The sequence below is a fragment of the Periplaneta americana genome, chromosome 8 (assembly GCF_040183065.1).
Source record: "Periplaneta americana isolate PAMFEO1 chromosome 8, P.americana_PAMFEO1_priV1, whole genome shotgun sequence".
Lineage (NCBI taxonomy): Eukaryota > Metazoa > Arthropoda > Insecta > Blattodea > Blattidae > Periplaneta > Periplaneta americana.
This window is the reverse complement of record NC_091124.1, coordinates 143,575,949-143,592,386: the sequence shown is the minus strand read 5'-3', so window position 1 is coordinate 143,592,386 and position 16,438 is coordinate 143,575,949. Positions and strand designations below refer to the sequence as shown.

The following is a 16,438-nucleotide window of genomic DNA, read 5'->3' as shown; positions in this document are numbered from 1 at the left end:
TCTGTCTAAGTTAATTTTACGATATGCACTAGTTATATAGTTGTAAGATTAATTCTTGTAAATACTAAAATATATCTATGCTTCATACTATTCTTAAAATATGTAATGTGAAATCTCTAACGTTCATCATAATTTGTAACATATTGGTAACTTGTACATTTTTGTGTCCTTGGTAGGCCTATAATGGAAGCGAAGATCTCACGGTCTTAACTGTATCATGTAAAGTAAATGAATTTGTTATTACACTATTATTAAATCTCATTCTGCAGTCTCAATTATTCCTTTGTATTTTCTGTCCGACATCTATTTCTTCGCTCCATATTTCAAGACTGAAACTGCCATTTTTTTAATTCTGTATTTAGTCTCGTTTTGTTTCTAATTCTGACACTGAAATTGGTTTAATTTTAAATCAATATCTGTGTCTCAAGTGCACTAAAAATTGGAGCCTCAATAATTGAAGTTTTATTTCTGATCAATAAAGTTATTATTAGCAATTATCTTTAGTCGACAGTGTTGTTTCTCCCTGAAATCCCACTATTTTAGCTTTGTTATTTTCTTCATTACTGTATCCAATTAGTTTATAGGTTTCTGCATTTTATCATAGATTGTTATAATATCACATTTGCTTTAAAACTATTACAGCCTACACTTATTCGCTTTAACAGCTAGAGCATCGGTTTTCCACACTAGAGATATAAGTTCAAATCCCAGTTAGTTAAAGTAAGATTTTTATCATAAAAAACGGTGTTGAGGACAGCGAGATACTCTCGTTTATCCCTTATCATTATATTATTCCTCTTTCAATTGTATAGAAATATGAAACTACTGCAGGTCAAGTGCCCGATACAATGGGATTTCTAGAGCGGACTTTCCACTGAGAAAATAACCGTGAATATCCATCAAGTTGGCGCCGACTTTTGGGTGTTTGGTCACAGTACAATGATGACAGTATTTGAATGTACAGATGAAATCGCGACTGAATTTATACGTTATTTAAGTTTTTGTATAAACTATTTTGAAACATAGGCTACATATACGTATTTTACAATCCAACTAATACTAACAGCAAGGTATCTGTGTTTCAGGTGGTGTTGTAAGCCAGGAAGAACCTCTCATCACCCTTTCGCCTTCATACAAAGAGGTGGAGCGCTACCTCTCCGATAGCCACTTTGTGACATGCAAAAGTCCACGAGGTGTACACATGATGTGGACGAAAAACATGACGGATAAGATCTTTGCAACAAAAGGAAGGTACAACAAAGATTCTTTATTTTTATATTCTTCTAACAGGGTTTTCTTCTTACCCTTACCGCTAATGAAAACCTTAAATAACCTTAGTTCCACATTAATAGCGATTAACAGGGGCAGGTAAACTATTTATGGAGATTAATTTTATCATGTGTGTTGTTTTAATATTGGCGCCGGCGGAGATTGTTGGAGATTAATTTATACTCTTAGTGGAGATTAATGGAAATTTTGGAAAATACAGTTATTTTGGCATTGGAGTATTATACGATGTAAGAGTAATGGAACGGAGAAAAATTCTCTCCGGCGCCGGGATTTAAACCCGGATTTTCAGCTCTACGTGCTGATGCTTTATCTACTAAGCCACAGCGGATACCACCCCGGCGCCGGACAGATATAATATATTGGAGTATTAACTCAGTATGAATACTATTTTCCAAGTAATTGAATTAAATATTCGTTTGATTCTGGTAAAGGTGCGGTATGGCCAATAGACAATATTTGTTGGATTGAGACTATATGTAACACACATTCATTAAAAAAGAAAAAAGCTTGCAGCCCTCAAATTAACACTTTCAAATTATTAATGAAGTGTTGAATTCTCCGTCTTTTGAGTTCACTAATGTAATCAGAACACCTGGAATGTCATGTAATGTAGGCTACTTGGATATATAACAGTGAAAAAAAAATCCGAAATAAAACTCAGAATATGAAATTTGCTATAAAACGACTCAATAGTAATAATTCGCGAATGTGTTTATATTTCTCTATTAGAACTCTACTTCGCGATTTGTCGCGATTGTTTTATCCGCATATTAATTATCAGAATCGCTTAATTCGTAAAGATTAGTAAAAATCTATTGTATATCTATTATGTCGCGATCTCCATAAATATCAGGCTCTGGCGATTAATACATAATTCTTTAGTAGCATCAACTGACATCCTTTTAACATTTTTTTCCTTCTAGGTTCAGTTGTTGGCACCCCCCATCCAATGTCTTACCTTGCCTGTCCTTTTCTCGACTGTTTTATGGAAAAAAAATATGTGTGCAGGTATTTCTTTTAAATTGTAGGTACTCTAGGGACATGTGTCACACATAAAGAAACAATTTTTAAATAATATCTTTAATACCAGTTTTATAAGGTTCAGTATTATATCTAGAGATGTACACTGGTAGACAGCGGGCTTGAAGCAGTGAGCCCACTAAGCATGCCTGCGGTCTTCATGGTCTCTTCTTTCATAGTTCGAGCTCCAGGCATAAACTCTGAACCCGACACGTGCAGCCCGCAGAGCCCACGAAGCCTGGCCGGTTCTCAACAATTTCTTTATTCATAGTTCGAAGTCGAGGCAGTGAACGCCGAACCCGTCTCGAAAGATGGCATAGCCTTCCTCTTACTGACCTTATTTCACCAATAGATCTATTATGAGGGACGGTCGGAAAGTAATGCCTCCTATTTTTTTCTCTTTAAATAAATTGGTAACGTGAAAAAATGAATTTGGCGCGATTCCTCAAACCTTGTTCTACAGTCCACTGCTTTAGCTGCATAAAAATGCCGGAGACATATTTTGCGAAGTTACGCATAGTAAAGAATGTAGGTAATTTTTGCTGTTATTAATGACTAAATATTCACAAAAATATGCGTATAAATAAATCAAACAAAATATATCAAAGAAAAATCGCATATATTCATTCTACCGACTAGTATTGTGCAATGTTCAAACATGAGGAAGGAAACCAAAACATTACAAACTTCGTCCTATTTCATATGAAAACTAATCGCAAGATAGGCCTATGTGCTCAAATCTTTAAGCTGTTCAAAATAGTATCCTGCAGTGTTAGAACATGAGAGCGGTAACCAAAATTGTACAAACTTCGTCTTATTTCATATTTGGATTTAGATTTTTCGTTATCGTACAATATGTACAAGAAAAAGTTATGTAAAGCATTACTTGAAACACATGTCCTGTTTTGGTGATTTTTTTAAATAAATTAATTGAGCCTATTGGGCCTGCTGTGTAGTGCTGTATATTGAATTTATTAACATGGTGTTGTATTTGCTCTGCAATTTGCCAATTATAGCTACGCCTACATTTTGCATTTTGGGCTGTGATGTCTGTACTTGGCTCTTTTTTATTTGTTTTTATTTGGTGTTTTTCATTTATATCTGTATCTGTCTTTTTTATTTAGGTGGTCTCTATTTACTTTTTTTTTCCTTCCCTTTTCCATTTTTAATTTATAATTACACTTGTATCTGTTTTATCTCTTTTTTCGTGTTGTATGCAATATCTTTTTTTCATCTGTACTGTCTATTGTAATTGGGGCTTTGCCCTGTTATGGACATAAATAGATAAATAGATAAATATTACAAACTAATCGCAAGATATGTGCTAACATCCTTAAGCAATTAAAACATGAAGGGGTGAGAGTGGAGGATAGCGAATTCTTACTGTCTACATTCTTACTGTCCCTCGTACTATGTCAAAATATTCACTTGTGTAACATTGACAATTCTTTCTCCAAATAATGCATGACAACACAATAAGTTATTTTACTTTATGCATAATATAATAAAACATCCAGCGAGTTGGCGAGCTCATTCATGATGACCGCCGGGTACCAACAGATGAAGAGTGGGTCGCATGCATTGTGACGGCCATTATTGATAAACTAGACTACTCTAAAGTTCATGCACGCTGGGTACCAAAAATATTAACCCACCAGAATAAAGAGCAAGGAAAACAATAGCTTTCGATCTGTTATAGCGCTTCAGTATGGAGGGGGAGGAGTTCTTGACGAAAATTATGACTGGAGATCAGACTTGGGTTCATTTTTTGAACCTGAATCCAAGAAGCAGTCGATGGAATGGCATCACACAACGTCGCCGAAGAAGAAAACATTCAAAACTGTGCGACCTGCAGGGAAAGTTATGGCGACAGTCTTTTAGGATGTGGAGGATGTGATTGTGGTTGATTTTTTGGAGCAGAGGCGCACAATAAATTTTGACCAATACATCGAAACCCTCAAGAAACTTAAAGCACGTCTTCGTTGAGTTCGCCCATCAAAAGCTATGGCGGATATTCTTCTTTTGCACGACAATGCAAGACCACACACCAGTCAATATACCACTAGCGAGATTTCGAAAATTGATTGGAAAGTCTTGCCTCATCCACCATACAGCCCTGAACTAGCACCATCAGACTTGTATCTGTTCGGTTCATTAAAGGAAGCTCATCGTGGCCATCACTTTGAGGATGAGGAGACCCTGAAAATGTCTGTGCGCCAATGGCTGAGGAAGAAGGACCGTGATTTTTACCGCACTGGAATAAATGCCCTTCAAAGTGGACAAAAACTGTGGAAAAAGACAAGGATTATATTGAAAAGTGACAAATTAAACGTGAATGTTGAGTCTGTTACGTAAATTTTATGTAATTTTCTTGTAAATTAAAACAGAAAAAAGTAGAAGGCATTACATTCTGATTGACCCTCTTACTATGCCAAAATTTTACTTGTGTAACATTAACCATTCTTTCTCCAAATAATACACGACAACATAAGTTATTTTACTTTATGCATAATGTAATGAAACATTCTATAAATAAATTTATCATGTCACTCTGGTTATTTTGAAGATAATAGTACTATCACATTACACGTCTTTACATTGAAATATTAAAATATAGAAAAACACTTATTTTATACCACATTACATCAGTCCGTCAACATAACGTTAACAAAAGAAATTGCATAGTGCCTAAAAATGTCTGTTTGATCGTTACTGGCTATTTGTTTATTATTCTGCCTTAAAGTGCCTATTTTAGAGGTTTTCTACTGTATATTTAATTCTTATTTAATTTGTTCTCAATTTTTTGTCAACTTGCGCTAAATTTCTCACATAGAGTAAAAACAGAAAGCAACATGCAACACCACAAAATGTGAAACTTTGCAATATTTCAAAGCTCAAATATGCATCTGTGGTATCTGTGGACGTTGAACGTTATTTTTCTGCATATAAAATGGTTTTAAGCAGCTACAGGCATACTTTAGATCCCACTGATTTAAAAATGATTCTTTTAATTTATTGGCATGCCAATTACAGCAGACAGAACGAACAGGACTGAAAGTATTAAAAAAAAGAGAAGTTAATTACCTCATTGTTGTGTTAATATTTAAAAAATCAATGTTTTTATACACTTTTAGTTATGAAAGTAGCTTATCAGATGTTTATTCAATGCTTCTTTGGTTTCTTAGTGCCCATTTTGTTACCATAAGTATCTATTTTGTCTTTATAAGTATCTATTTTTGGCGCCTAAAATACAGAGATTTCCTGCCTAAACATCCGAGGACTACTTAAGAGAAATTAATTGCTACCACAGAATATTTGACACTATAGACGACGCGTCATATAAATCAATGTCGCTAAAATAAATTTAAACTGTAATTTCTTATTATTTCTCATACCTTTACCTTCGTAATTCAAGTTTATACTTCAGGGAAATTGTCAAAGACACACACTCACACACATATAGATAAAGTATATAAAGTATTGAGTAATAATTTTTACATTTTTATCACTTCAGTTTGCCTATGTTTTGCAACAGAATTAAACTAACTCAAAAAAACAATTAAATGTTTCAGAATCCATATTGAAGAAGCACCTACAGGTTCAGGCATTGCACTTGTCTTTGAGAATATAGACAGCAAGGACAAAGGAAACTATACCTGCACAGCAACGGTGGATGACAAGACAGTTCACGCTACCTTCAAGCTAGTAGTGATAAGTATGTTTCCCGACTTATCTACTAATTTCATTAACAAGCTTGTATTGAAAATCTATCATTTTCAGATGGTAATGTATTTTTTGTTTTCACTTTGAACAATTTAAATTGAACCACTTAGTGTAAGTGTTTCAAAAAATGAGATAAAATGTCGATCCCTGAGTTTTAAATATGTATAATTATAATTTGTTCTGAAGTATAAGATCATTCAAAAGTCAGTTTTCATTTTCAAACAGCTGCATCTTCTGTACATATCAGCAGTTTGGTTTCATATCGGTACCATTGCTGTTTAGAAGGTTTGGGTTTTTTTTATCGATGCGTGTTTCGTTGCTATGGTAACTGTGTCACACTTGTGTAAAAAATAATATTGTTGTTCAGAATACAGACGGCAGTAGGAAAGTAATTTTAATAATTTTTACAATGGTTTTACCTTTATATGATATCAAGATTACTGTCTGGTGTCGTTTTACGCCTCATCTCATAATAGGACCGTATTTCTATGAAGAAATTGAAAATGGACAAACAAAAACAGTGACAGTAACCGGGCAGCAATATTTTCAATGTTGCAAGACTTTGCAATACCAGCGTTACAAAATCATGAAATCAAAAACATTGTTTTCATGCAAGACAGCGCTCCACCTTACATACACAATAATGTAAAAACACTATTGCGCAACACATTTGGTGATCGTGTAATTAGTAGGCATTTTCCGAACAGTTGGCCTTCTAGGTCACCAGACATAAATCCAACTGACTACTGGTTATGTGGTTATCTAAAGAAAAGGTATTTCTTAGTAGACCTACTACACATGAGGAACTAAAACAGTCAGTCAGAGCGTACTAAGCTAGCACCGGCTATCCACTGGTTACTAGTACAGAATTCAAATCATATCCTATCGCTAACACTGGTTTATGAATACGAAAAACGCTGATGATCCACCGAAAGCCCGCGCTAAAAATGTCTATGAATACGGCCCTTTCTCCAAACGATTTCTGTACGTAACGACCCCTTTCTTCTGTCTTTGACATGAAGATGCCCCTCATTCTTTCCGTATTTAATGACATATTGTAACTTTTAATTCAAACAATAATGTAATTTTATTGTTTCAACAATAGTCACTTTCTATAATTTAGTTCAAATACTCCCGTCAACAATAGATTTCCACTCCAAACAGCAACATAGTATTCGTTACTGCACTCCACAGACGACAATGACAATTCACTTGGATTATTGCGAACAACTATGTACTGCTAATCTTAACTAATGTTCATAAAGCACTTTTTACAAAACGTAACTGTCAGTTCTCACTTCACAGTTCGTTTGCCTTGGCTGGTTCCTCTAGCTCAGTCACTCAAGTTCACAGTATCTCGAACCCAAGACCTCCAGAGACAGTCCACTGAACTTCGAACTCAGGTCCCCTAACTGCGGTCCACTGCACTCGAACTCAGGACTTCGGCGACAGTCCACTGAACACTCACACAGCTGCGGACACACTCAAGTCGAACTCCGGTCTCGAAGCTGGCTACACTGCTACACACTGCTTGCTGTCCAAAAACTAGCAACAACTGCAACTGCAACTAACTAACTGCTCAGCTCACTTGCGTCTCCTCTTTATAACCAAACCATAGTTTCCAGAGAGTACGATTTCGCGATCAATCTACAGATGCCTAGAAGATGGCGCCTCTCGAATTCTCTGGATTTCTATCCTATCCCTTCGTCACAGCACATGCACCAGGAAGCAGATGCGCGCGCAACTTCATTTGCCGCGCCGAGCCACCGCCGACCTTGCCCTCCTTCTGCCGGTCGCGAGATCGTATCCCGGCTGTCACAATATTTTCAATTCAGCTAAGTGACCAACTTAAAATGTACATTGGAAATTTTAAATAGGTTGTTTTCATGCAAAATTATGAGAACTTCATTTAAAACCTCATTTCAACATATTGCTTGCCCCTCTAACATGTTTCCTGCAACTTCATCTCTCTCTCTCGACATATTACCTAAGACCTTCCCCTTTCTCCGTCTTTACATGTTCAAGAATTTTAGTCAAATACCTGTATGATAATAGTTTCAAAATATCTTTGCGTAGTTACAAATCCATTTTCTTTCTTTTTTTCTTCTTCTTTTTTTTTTCTTTTTACGTACTTATGAGAGTCAAACGTCTTTCTGATTGTAAATAAATAAAAATCGGAAAGTACTAGATCAGAACTGTAAGATGTGTACTGGAGTTTTTCTCAATCTATAATCTCAATGACTTCATGTGTTCTACTAGCAATCTGGTGATTTGTTCTAAATAAACAATGTGACATCCTCTTTACATTTTCCTGAGACTTTTTAATGCAACGTGATATTTTTAATACACTTCCACTAGTAATAAGCAGTATATATTGATAGCTTTTGTTGTGCATGAAGAAACCAAATTTTTGCAAATTCTCTATATTTGGAAAATCTTTAGTTAAATAAAGTTTTAAAAATAATTCACCTATCTTCAAAGGACACACGTAGCAAGAATAATAATGCAACTAGCAACTAGCAATTACGTTTGAAGGTTCAAATTCGGGGGGGGGAGGGTCTAAAAATCTACAGGTCCATCACTTCTATTATTTTTATGAGATATTTACATGTGAATCCATACAGTAGCGCTAATGTACACTGGATTCTACTAATGCCATCTCAATCTTTAATCGTACTCACAACGAAACTGCGTTTTCTACCCTTACCCCACAGTACACGTGCGACTTGACTCGCCTGTATTGTGAATTTCGATTTTCTGTGGTGTTCATGCTAGAGTAGCAGCTGTGCCGTCATCACAAATTAGAACTCGTTTGCGACATATGCCAACATTTCAGAGTTGCAGCGGCACGCTACTGGTCATAGGAATAGAGTGGAATAACTATCTCTGTGCTTTGTATACATACTTCCTGGCATAGCAGTCGGAGAGGGATGAAGTACTGAATGCAAACACAACTTCAAAACGTGACAGCGTAACACTAAGCTGAAGAAAGTACTAAACGCTTATGTGAGACTTCATATTTTTACCAATCTTAACTAATTTTAACACTTAAAAAATTCGAACACTTACACTTTGCTTATTATTATGGAATAGATTGTAGCCCTACCATACTTTGAAAACTTCATATTCACAATAACCTTCTTTTGTGAGCGTTTCATAGATGCTGAATCAAAATTTATGTTGTACTAAAGTTCTACTAGAATAAAAATTTAATAAAATTAAGTCCATAAATTTTCAGTATCATTATGTGCATCATTTTTCTGATAAATGTGGACATTATTTACTATTAAAAATTGAGAATGATTTCTACACAGTTACGTTACAAATATTTTGGAATTGCAATCGATTTACTTGAAATAATATTTTTGCATATGGTAATGTGTTATTTCCTTTGTGTCAGAGCCCATTAAATTTGCGGATGCATCAACTGTGCAGAGTGCCATTGAAAACCAAGATGTGTTGGTTCGTTGTGAGGTGGACGGAGACCCAGAGCCTGCTATAATGTGGAGTATTAAGGGGAAGTCTCCTGATGGTAAGTAGACTATTTTGATGTACCTACACCGTTTGTATTTCTTTTCTAAAATAGATATGGATGTAAAATGAACTCACAGCTATTAATCTTCATTATTTTGATACAGTGTAAATGATATGCTAAATATCGTATTCAGCATAACTTAATTTTCCTCTTACTTCTTCAATCATAGTATGTTATACAATCATAAATAACACTTTTACTTACTTACTTACAAATGGCTTTTAAGGAACCCGCAGGTTCATTGCCGCTCTCACATAAGCCCGCCATCGGTCCCTATCCTGTGCAAGATTAATCCAGTCTCTATCATCATATCCCACCTCCCTCAAATCCATTTTAATATTATCCTCCCATCTACGTCTCGGCCTCCCCAAAGGCCTTTTTCCCTCCGGTCTCCCAACTAACACTCTATATGCATTTCTGGATTCCCCCATACGTGCTACATGCCCTGTCCATCTCAAACGTCTGGATTTAATGTTTCTAATTATGTAAGGTGAAGAATACAATGCGTGCAGTTCTGTGTTGTGTAACTCTCTCCATTCTCCTGTAACTTCATCCCTCTTAGCCCCAAATATTTTCCTAAGAACCTTATTCTCAAATACCCTTAATCTCTGTTCCTCTCTCAAAGTGAGAGTCCAAGTTTCACAACCATACAGAGCAACCGGTAATATAACTCTTTTATAAATTCTAACTTTCAGATTTTTTGACAGCAGACTAGATGACAAAAACTTCTCAACCGAATAATAACAGGCATTTCCCATATTTATTCTGCGTTTAATTTCCTCTCGAGTGTCATTTATATTTTGTTACTGTTGCTCCAAGATATTTGAATTTTTCCACCTCTTCGAAGGATAACTCTCCAATTTTTATGTTTCCATTTCTTACAATATTCTGGTCACGAGACATAATCATATACTTTGTCTTTTCGGAATTTACTTCCAAACCAATCGTTTTACTTGCTTCAAATAAAATTTCCGTGCTTTCCCTAATCGTTTGCGAATTTTCTCCTAACATATAACGTCATCCGCATAGACAAGAACCATCAGATGTATTTCAGTTCTTCTCTCTTCGTTTCTTTCTTTCTTTGCTCCTACATCATTTCTTTTCGAGAGCGCGAGAAGAAAGGAGACAGACAGACAAATAATTATATAACGTAGTACTTTCTAGACTTTAATTCAGATCATATATCATACAGTGGCGGCTCATACATATTTAATGCCTAGTGCCAAAATCAGTGGTAGATCCAGGATACCCTAAGGGGGAGGGTAATTCTTTTTCCTACTGTTTCCTCCCTGGATCCGCCTATGGTCTAAACCAAAGACAAGAAATAAGCAATAATAATAATAATAATAATAATTAGAGACGAGAATTCCATGCAAATGCATGTTTTTATAAGAACATAGGACATAGCTCATACTTAGTACTTATCCATTCCATTACTTTCCGGTTCCAAATATGTGTACTTTTCCCGTGCATATTTACATGTTTTCGACTTTTTAGGGATAAAACATGCATAATGCATATTTAGGTAATTTTTAGCTTAATAATGCATATAATATACATTACATTCAGTTTAAATGCATGTTTTAATGGTTTTGTGTGGACACCTCAGTTTCTCGATTTTATATCCCATATTTTAGCTTCAGAATCAGGATTGAAGAATAAAAAAAAAAAAACTAAATAACAGAAAAATTAAATGAAAAGTTAAGATTTTCACAATAAGGTGTTAGAGGACCTTTTCCTGGACGGAAGTCCACTTTTACAACACTTTACCGACGACCCTCTATACACTGCGTGTCATAAATGAATTTATTACGTTGGATATTTTGAGAATAGTAAGTAGAGAGGAAATATAGAGGGTTCAAGGAAATTGCCGACAAATAATTCAGGTCAAAAGCATCCTCTTTCAGGGAGGTTGTAAATTCTCTTCCTTTTCTAGTACTAGTAGCAATTTAGATTCTTCTAAAATTGGAATCATCGTTAAACTGTATTTGTTGTGTGTGAATATCGTAAGTTGTTAATGTGCTTGTTTATTCTGTTTGCGCGTGTTAATGTGGTTCTAATATGTTTCCAATTTAAAGATTCCAAAAGTGTACTCTTTGCACAGTAGATTACTGTAAAGGAAAAGATTTTATTAGATAAGATGAGGATGTCGTATTTTGCGACTGTTGGAGTAAAGAGTTAAGCAATGCTGTTCTGTTTCCGAACATTTTATATGACAATTGTTCTTTGTAAAAAAAAAATACAAAGCTTGTTTAAAATAATTATTAAATTACGATGTCCGTTTTTAAATCGTATCTAGGTAACCGTAAGGTCTATTATAATTTCAGATGAAATGTACTAAAAAATGTCAAGTCGACCAGCATGTCGCATCTGTTTCACATATTGTAAGAATGGAACAAAAGAAAGAATCTGCAAAGAATTTCATAGATTCCTCACTTATGCCCGTGGGAAAGTGGATGTAGCGGCGAAAAACAAATTGGACAGGGTCATAAATGCTAACCCGGACTGCGGATTATTTTGTTCAGTGAAAAGGTTATTTGTGGCGAAAACTTGAATGAAGAATTTGACCTGACACTGTCACAAATATGTTCATTCAAGTTCAAACCCGTAACTTCTTGCAATATAGAGAGGTCATTCTCTGCCTACAAAAACATATTGACTGACAAGTGCAGGAACCTCACAGAAACAAATTTTAAAATGTTGTTAGGTTTTTAACTGTGCAAAAAAGGTGAAGTGAAATAAGACATTTGAAACAAAAATAAAAGTGCATATTTTAATGTATTTTTCGCTAGATCATGCATATTTCATTGTTTTATAGTGCATGAATGCATGCATATTTTGGGATTTTATAGTGCATGAAATTCTCGTCTCTAATAATAATAATAATAATAATAATAATAATAATAATAATAATAATAATAATAATAATAATAATAATAATAATAATCACTCACCAAAATGTATACAACTGGAGCACTTGAGCACTTTTGTTGACCAGGTTAATATGCGCGATAGATAAAACCCATTCGCCGATTCTTCTGACTTGAAAATAAATTAATCATTTTTTGTTGAAGTTGTCTATTTTGCAAACAAAACTCCTCAGATTCATCGTGCTCTGTTAGTGCTAAATCTAGTGCCCCACAAAATCGTATGCAATTTATTATTAAATTTAACACATATCTGTTTTTATCAACTTGCTCATTGTGTTTTGCAATCGCGAGTCTGTAGTGTGAATTTAACTGATTTTCAGTGTTCACTTTACCCAGCATAGACAAACTGAAGACGTTATTCATATTAACCTTTGACTTATGATGTGTTTTTATTTTACCCCATAAGTGTACTAAATCTGTCACACCCACTTTTGACCAGCTAAGTTCACCTCGGAACAGAACACACGGGAAACAGAAGAACGCATTTTTCACATCACATCCACACAACCAGTTGTTTTTTAAATAAATATCTGGATTGAATTTGCGAGATCTATTAACTTTAGTATTTTTCTGCTTTTGATGAATATTTAAGTGCGGTATAGGTCTGCCTAATTCTTTAACACGAAGTTTGTTTTCATAAGTTAATGTTGAAAACGGAGATTTCAATAAAGCGCCAACCGTGTTCATTTTTTCACAGTACACAACACGATAACACGACCACTATTACGATGACAACCTCACGACTTTAACACGTTCACACTACAATTGGTACTGTTGTAGAAATAATAAAGTGAAAACTTTCTCAAGCAAGTTTTCAAGAAACCGGGAGAGATTTTATTATCTTATTGTTGCAGCCTTCGCTCTACGAAACTTGTTCCGACAAAGCGGAAGGACTGACAGAGCGAGAGGTAGTAAGGGATCGGCGTAGTAAATGGGGATGTATACAGTTTTACAAGCATTGCAAAAGCCAGCGGCAATTTGTGCCTGGCACATTTTAGATCATGCTTTAGATGCTGAAAAGGACGAGCGAACATGAAGACTGCGCCCGCATCCCATTATATTTCTTATGGGATGTAGTGCCTGGCACAGATCCATCCTCCAAACACTGGTTAGAACGTGTTTCGCTGCAAAGATCATATTGACGGTAGAGATTGTATAAGCGTAACTTGTTTCTCTCAGGTTTTGAGCGGAAAATATGAATTCTCCTTTTCCTTCTGTATTCTGGTAGTGCCATGGCACAACGGCACTACCTCTAAAGCCGCCCCTGATATCATATAATGTATTTTCTTAGCTGCGGTACATGGTACAGATGGACACATCAATAAATTTAATTACAATAAAATTCTAGGAGTAAGTAAAAACATGACATATATACATAATCCTTTAATACCAACTTAAACTTCTTCATATTACAAATTTGTAATGTCAGGTGGTAATTTTTTTTTACAATGTGACTAACAGTGGGAAGTTTTGAATAATAAGACGTTCTATCGTTTTCAATGAATACTTAATTCCTTTTTTTTTCTGTAACACATTTGTACATATTTATATAATTTAAACGTTTCACTATTATTTTGTAAAAATAAGACATATAAATAAATAAATAAATAAATAAATAAATAAATAAATAAATAAATAAAAAGATAAAGGTTAATTTTTTAATTTCTAAAATGTCTCTAAGAGAATCCCTTGATTTCAAATTAAAAATAATTAGTAAAATCCGTTTATGCTTGAATAAAACCCTCTGAACATAGGTTGCTTTATGCCAGAGAATTATATTGTAAGATAAGATGGACTGAGCATAAGCAAAATATATACGAGAGTGAGTTCACACCTGTGGAGTAACGGTTAGCATGTCTGGCTGCGGAACCAGATGGCTCGGGTTCGATTCCCGGTTGGGGCAAGTTACCTGGTTGGGGTTTTCCGGTTTTCCCTCAACCCAATACGAACAAATGTTGGGTAACTATTGGTGCTGGACCCCGGACTCATTTCACCGTCATTATGACCTTCATCTCATTCAGACGCTAAATAACCTAAGATGTTGATAAAGCGTCGTAAAATAACCTACTAAAAAATGTATATATACGAGGTTGATCCCAGAAGTAATGCTCAAACTTATTTCATTCGCACTCATTTTATTTTTTCAATCCACTTACATCAAGATCTTTTCCTTTGAAGTGTTATGACTGTTTCCCAACGTTGTGGTAGCTTTTGGATGCCGTTAATTCTCCTTTGCAATTTAGGTCTCAGATGCGTTGGGTCACAGCTGTATTCTCATAAATTCTGGCGACGTACGTCCATGTAGAGTTTCTATTTCAATTAATGACCTGATTGATTTTCGTAGTCCAAATCAATCGCTTATACACAAAAAAAATTCAATAATTTAATTGAACTTGCACAGAATTGTTCGGAATAACTCTCACTATTAACGCAATAAATAAAAACCAAGCATATCCACGGATATGGGAGAGCATGTGCAGTGTGCATTACTTCTGGGATCTCCCTTGTAGCTGTTATGACCAAGCGTTTGTTTTAAACATCTTGTAGCATAACAAATTTTGTTTAGTTTGTTGGAAACGTAGTCAAGATGAGGATACCAACAGAGATTATCATCGAGAATTATGCCCAAAAACTTACAGGTATCCATTAATAAATCGAGAATTAGAAAAAATAATCTGTCTTGTCAACATTCATTATAAGTCTGTTAACGCCATACCAATTTTTAAAAGCTTCCATTATCTTTATAACTTTGATATTTAAAGTATCCAGACAGTTCTATACCTTTTCTGTATTTAATTCTGCTAAAGACTCTATGAACAGTTTTACAGTTTTCGTTTCATCAAATTCAAAGTATTAATCATATATATATATATATATATATATATATATATATATATATAAGCTTATTAATACCGGTAATAAATCTGTAACATATATTTTTCTGTTAATTTTCGCTTTTGCAAAAATAATTGGTGTAAACATGTACAATTAGCTATCCTGAGACCGAAAATCGCATTTTTGAAATTCTTGTCTGTCTGTCTCTCTGTCTGTCTGTCCGTCCGTCCGTCCATCCATTCGTCTGTCTGTCTGTCTGTCTGTCTGTCTGTCTGTCTGTCTGTCTGTCCCTTTTCACTCGAAAATGACTGAACCGATTTATATGAAAATTGGTATGTATAAGTCAGTTCTCACTTAGATTTTAGGCTACATTGCATTCAAAATACTTTCTTTGAAAGGGGTTATAAGGGGCCTGAAGCAAATAAATCGAAATATCTCGCTTATTATTGATTTTTAGTAGGTATTACATAACAAAATTTGCTTTGAAAAATGTTTACAACAAGTTTTGTTCTATGCAAAATTTTTACTTAATGAGATATAAAGAGTTTTACAAATGCATTATAAGGTAAGATTAAAACAGATCCTTACGCACAGACAACTTGATATACTGTCGAAACTATACATGAATAAGCGATATGTAGTGAAATTTAATGCTATTTGGAGGTAATAAAATTTGGTGTGTGATTTGCGTTGCGTTTATTTACGAACGAATGAAAGTCAGAGATGAAATAATTTTACTAATATACACGCGGTACATATTAAATATTAATTATTCAGTAAGATACTCCAGATAAACCTACTGACCTATATGTAGGACGGCATATATTTTCTCAATTTAAATCTATCTCTTTGACTTCCTACAAGTTGGCAGTCCTGTTGCTATTGTTACAGACATCTATTTAGTTGTTGATGAGACAGCCAATGTTGCAAGTGTTCAAATCGTAGTATACTTGTGTTTGAAAGTTGTCTGTGTCTTACCATGACAAACACTTTGTAAGTGTAATTTATTTTATTTACTTTTAAGTGGAACTAGAACTTTGTAATTTTATTTGTACACTTATAAGACATGAATACAACGTATTATTAAGTAAAATTGTAATTTACT

At 34.6% G+C, this 16,438-nt stretch overlaps 1 protein-coding gene across 1 annotated transcript in view; it reads left to right on the top strand.

Moving 5' to 3' along the window:
- LOC138704247 (lachesin-like) overlaps positions 1–16,438 on the top strand; it is a 58,939-nt gene that overhangs the window by 13,250 nt on the left and 29,251 nt on the right. The window contains exons 2-4 of the mRNA XM_069832125.1: positions 1,086–1,251; positions 5,883–6,025; positions 9,434–9,565. Of these exons, the coding sequence (XP_069688226.1) occupies positions 1,086–1,251; positions 5,883–6,025; positions 9,434–9,565 (441 nt within the window). The remainder of the gene's footprint in view (positions 1–1,085; positions 1,252–5,882; positions 6,026–9,433; positions 9,566–16,438) is intronic.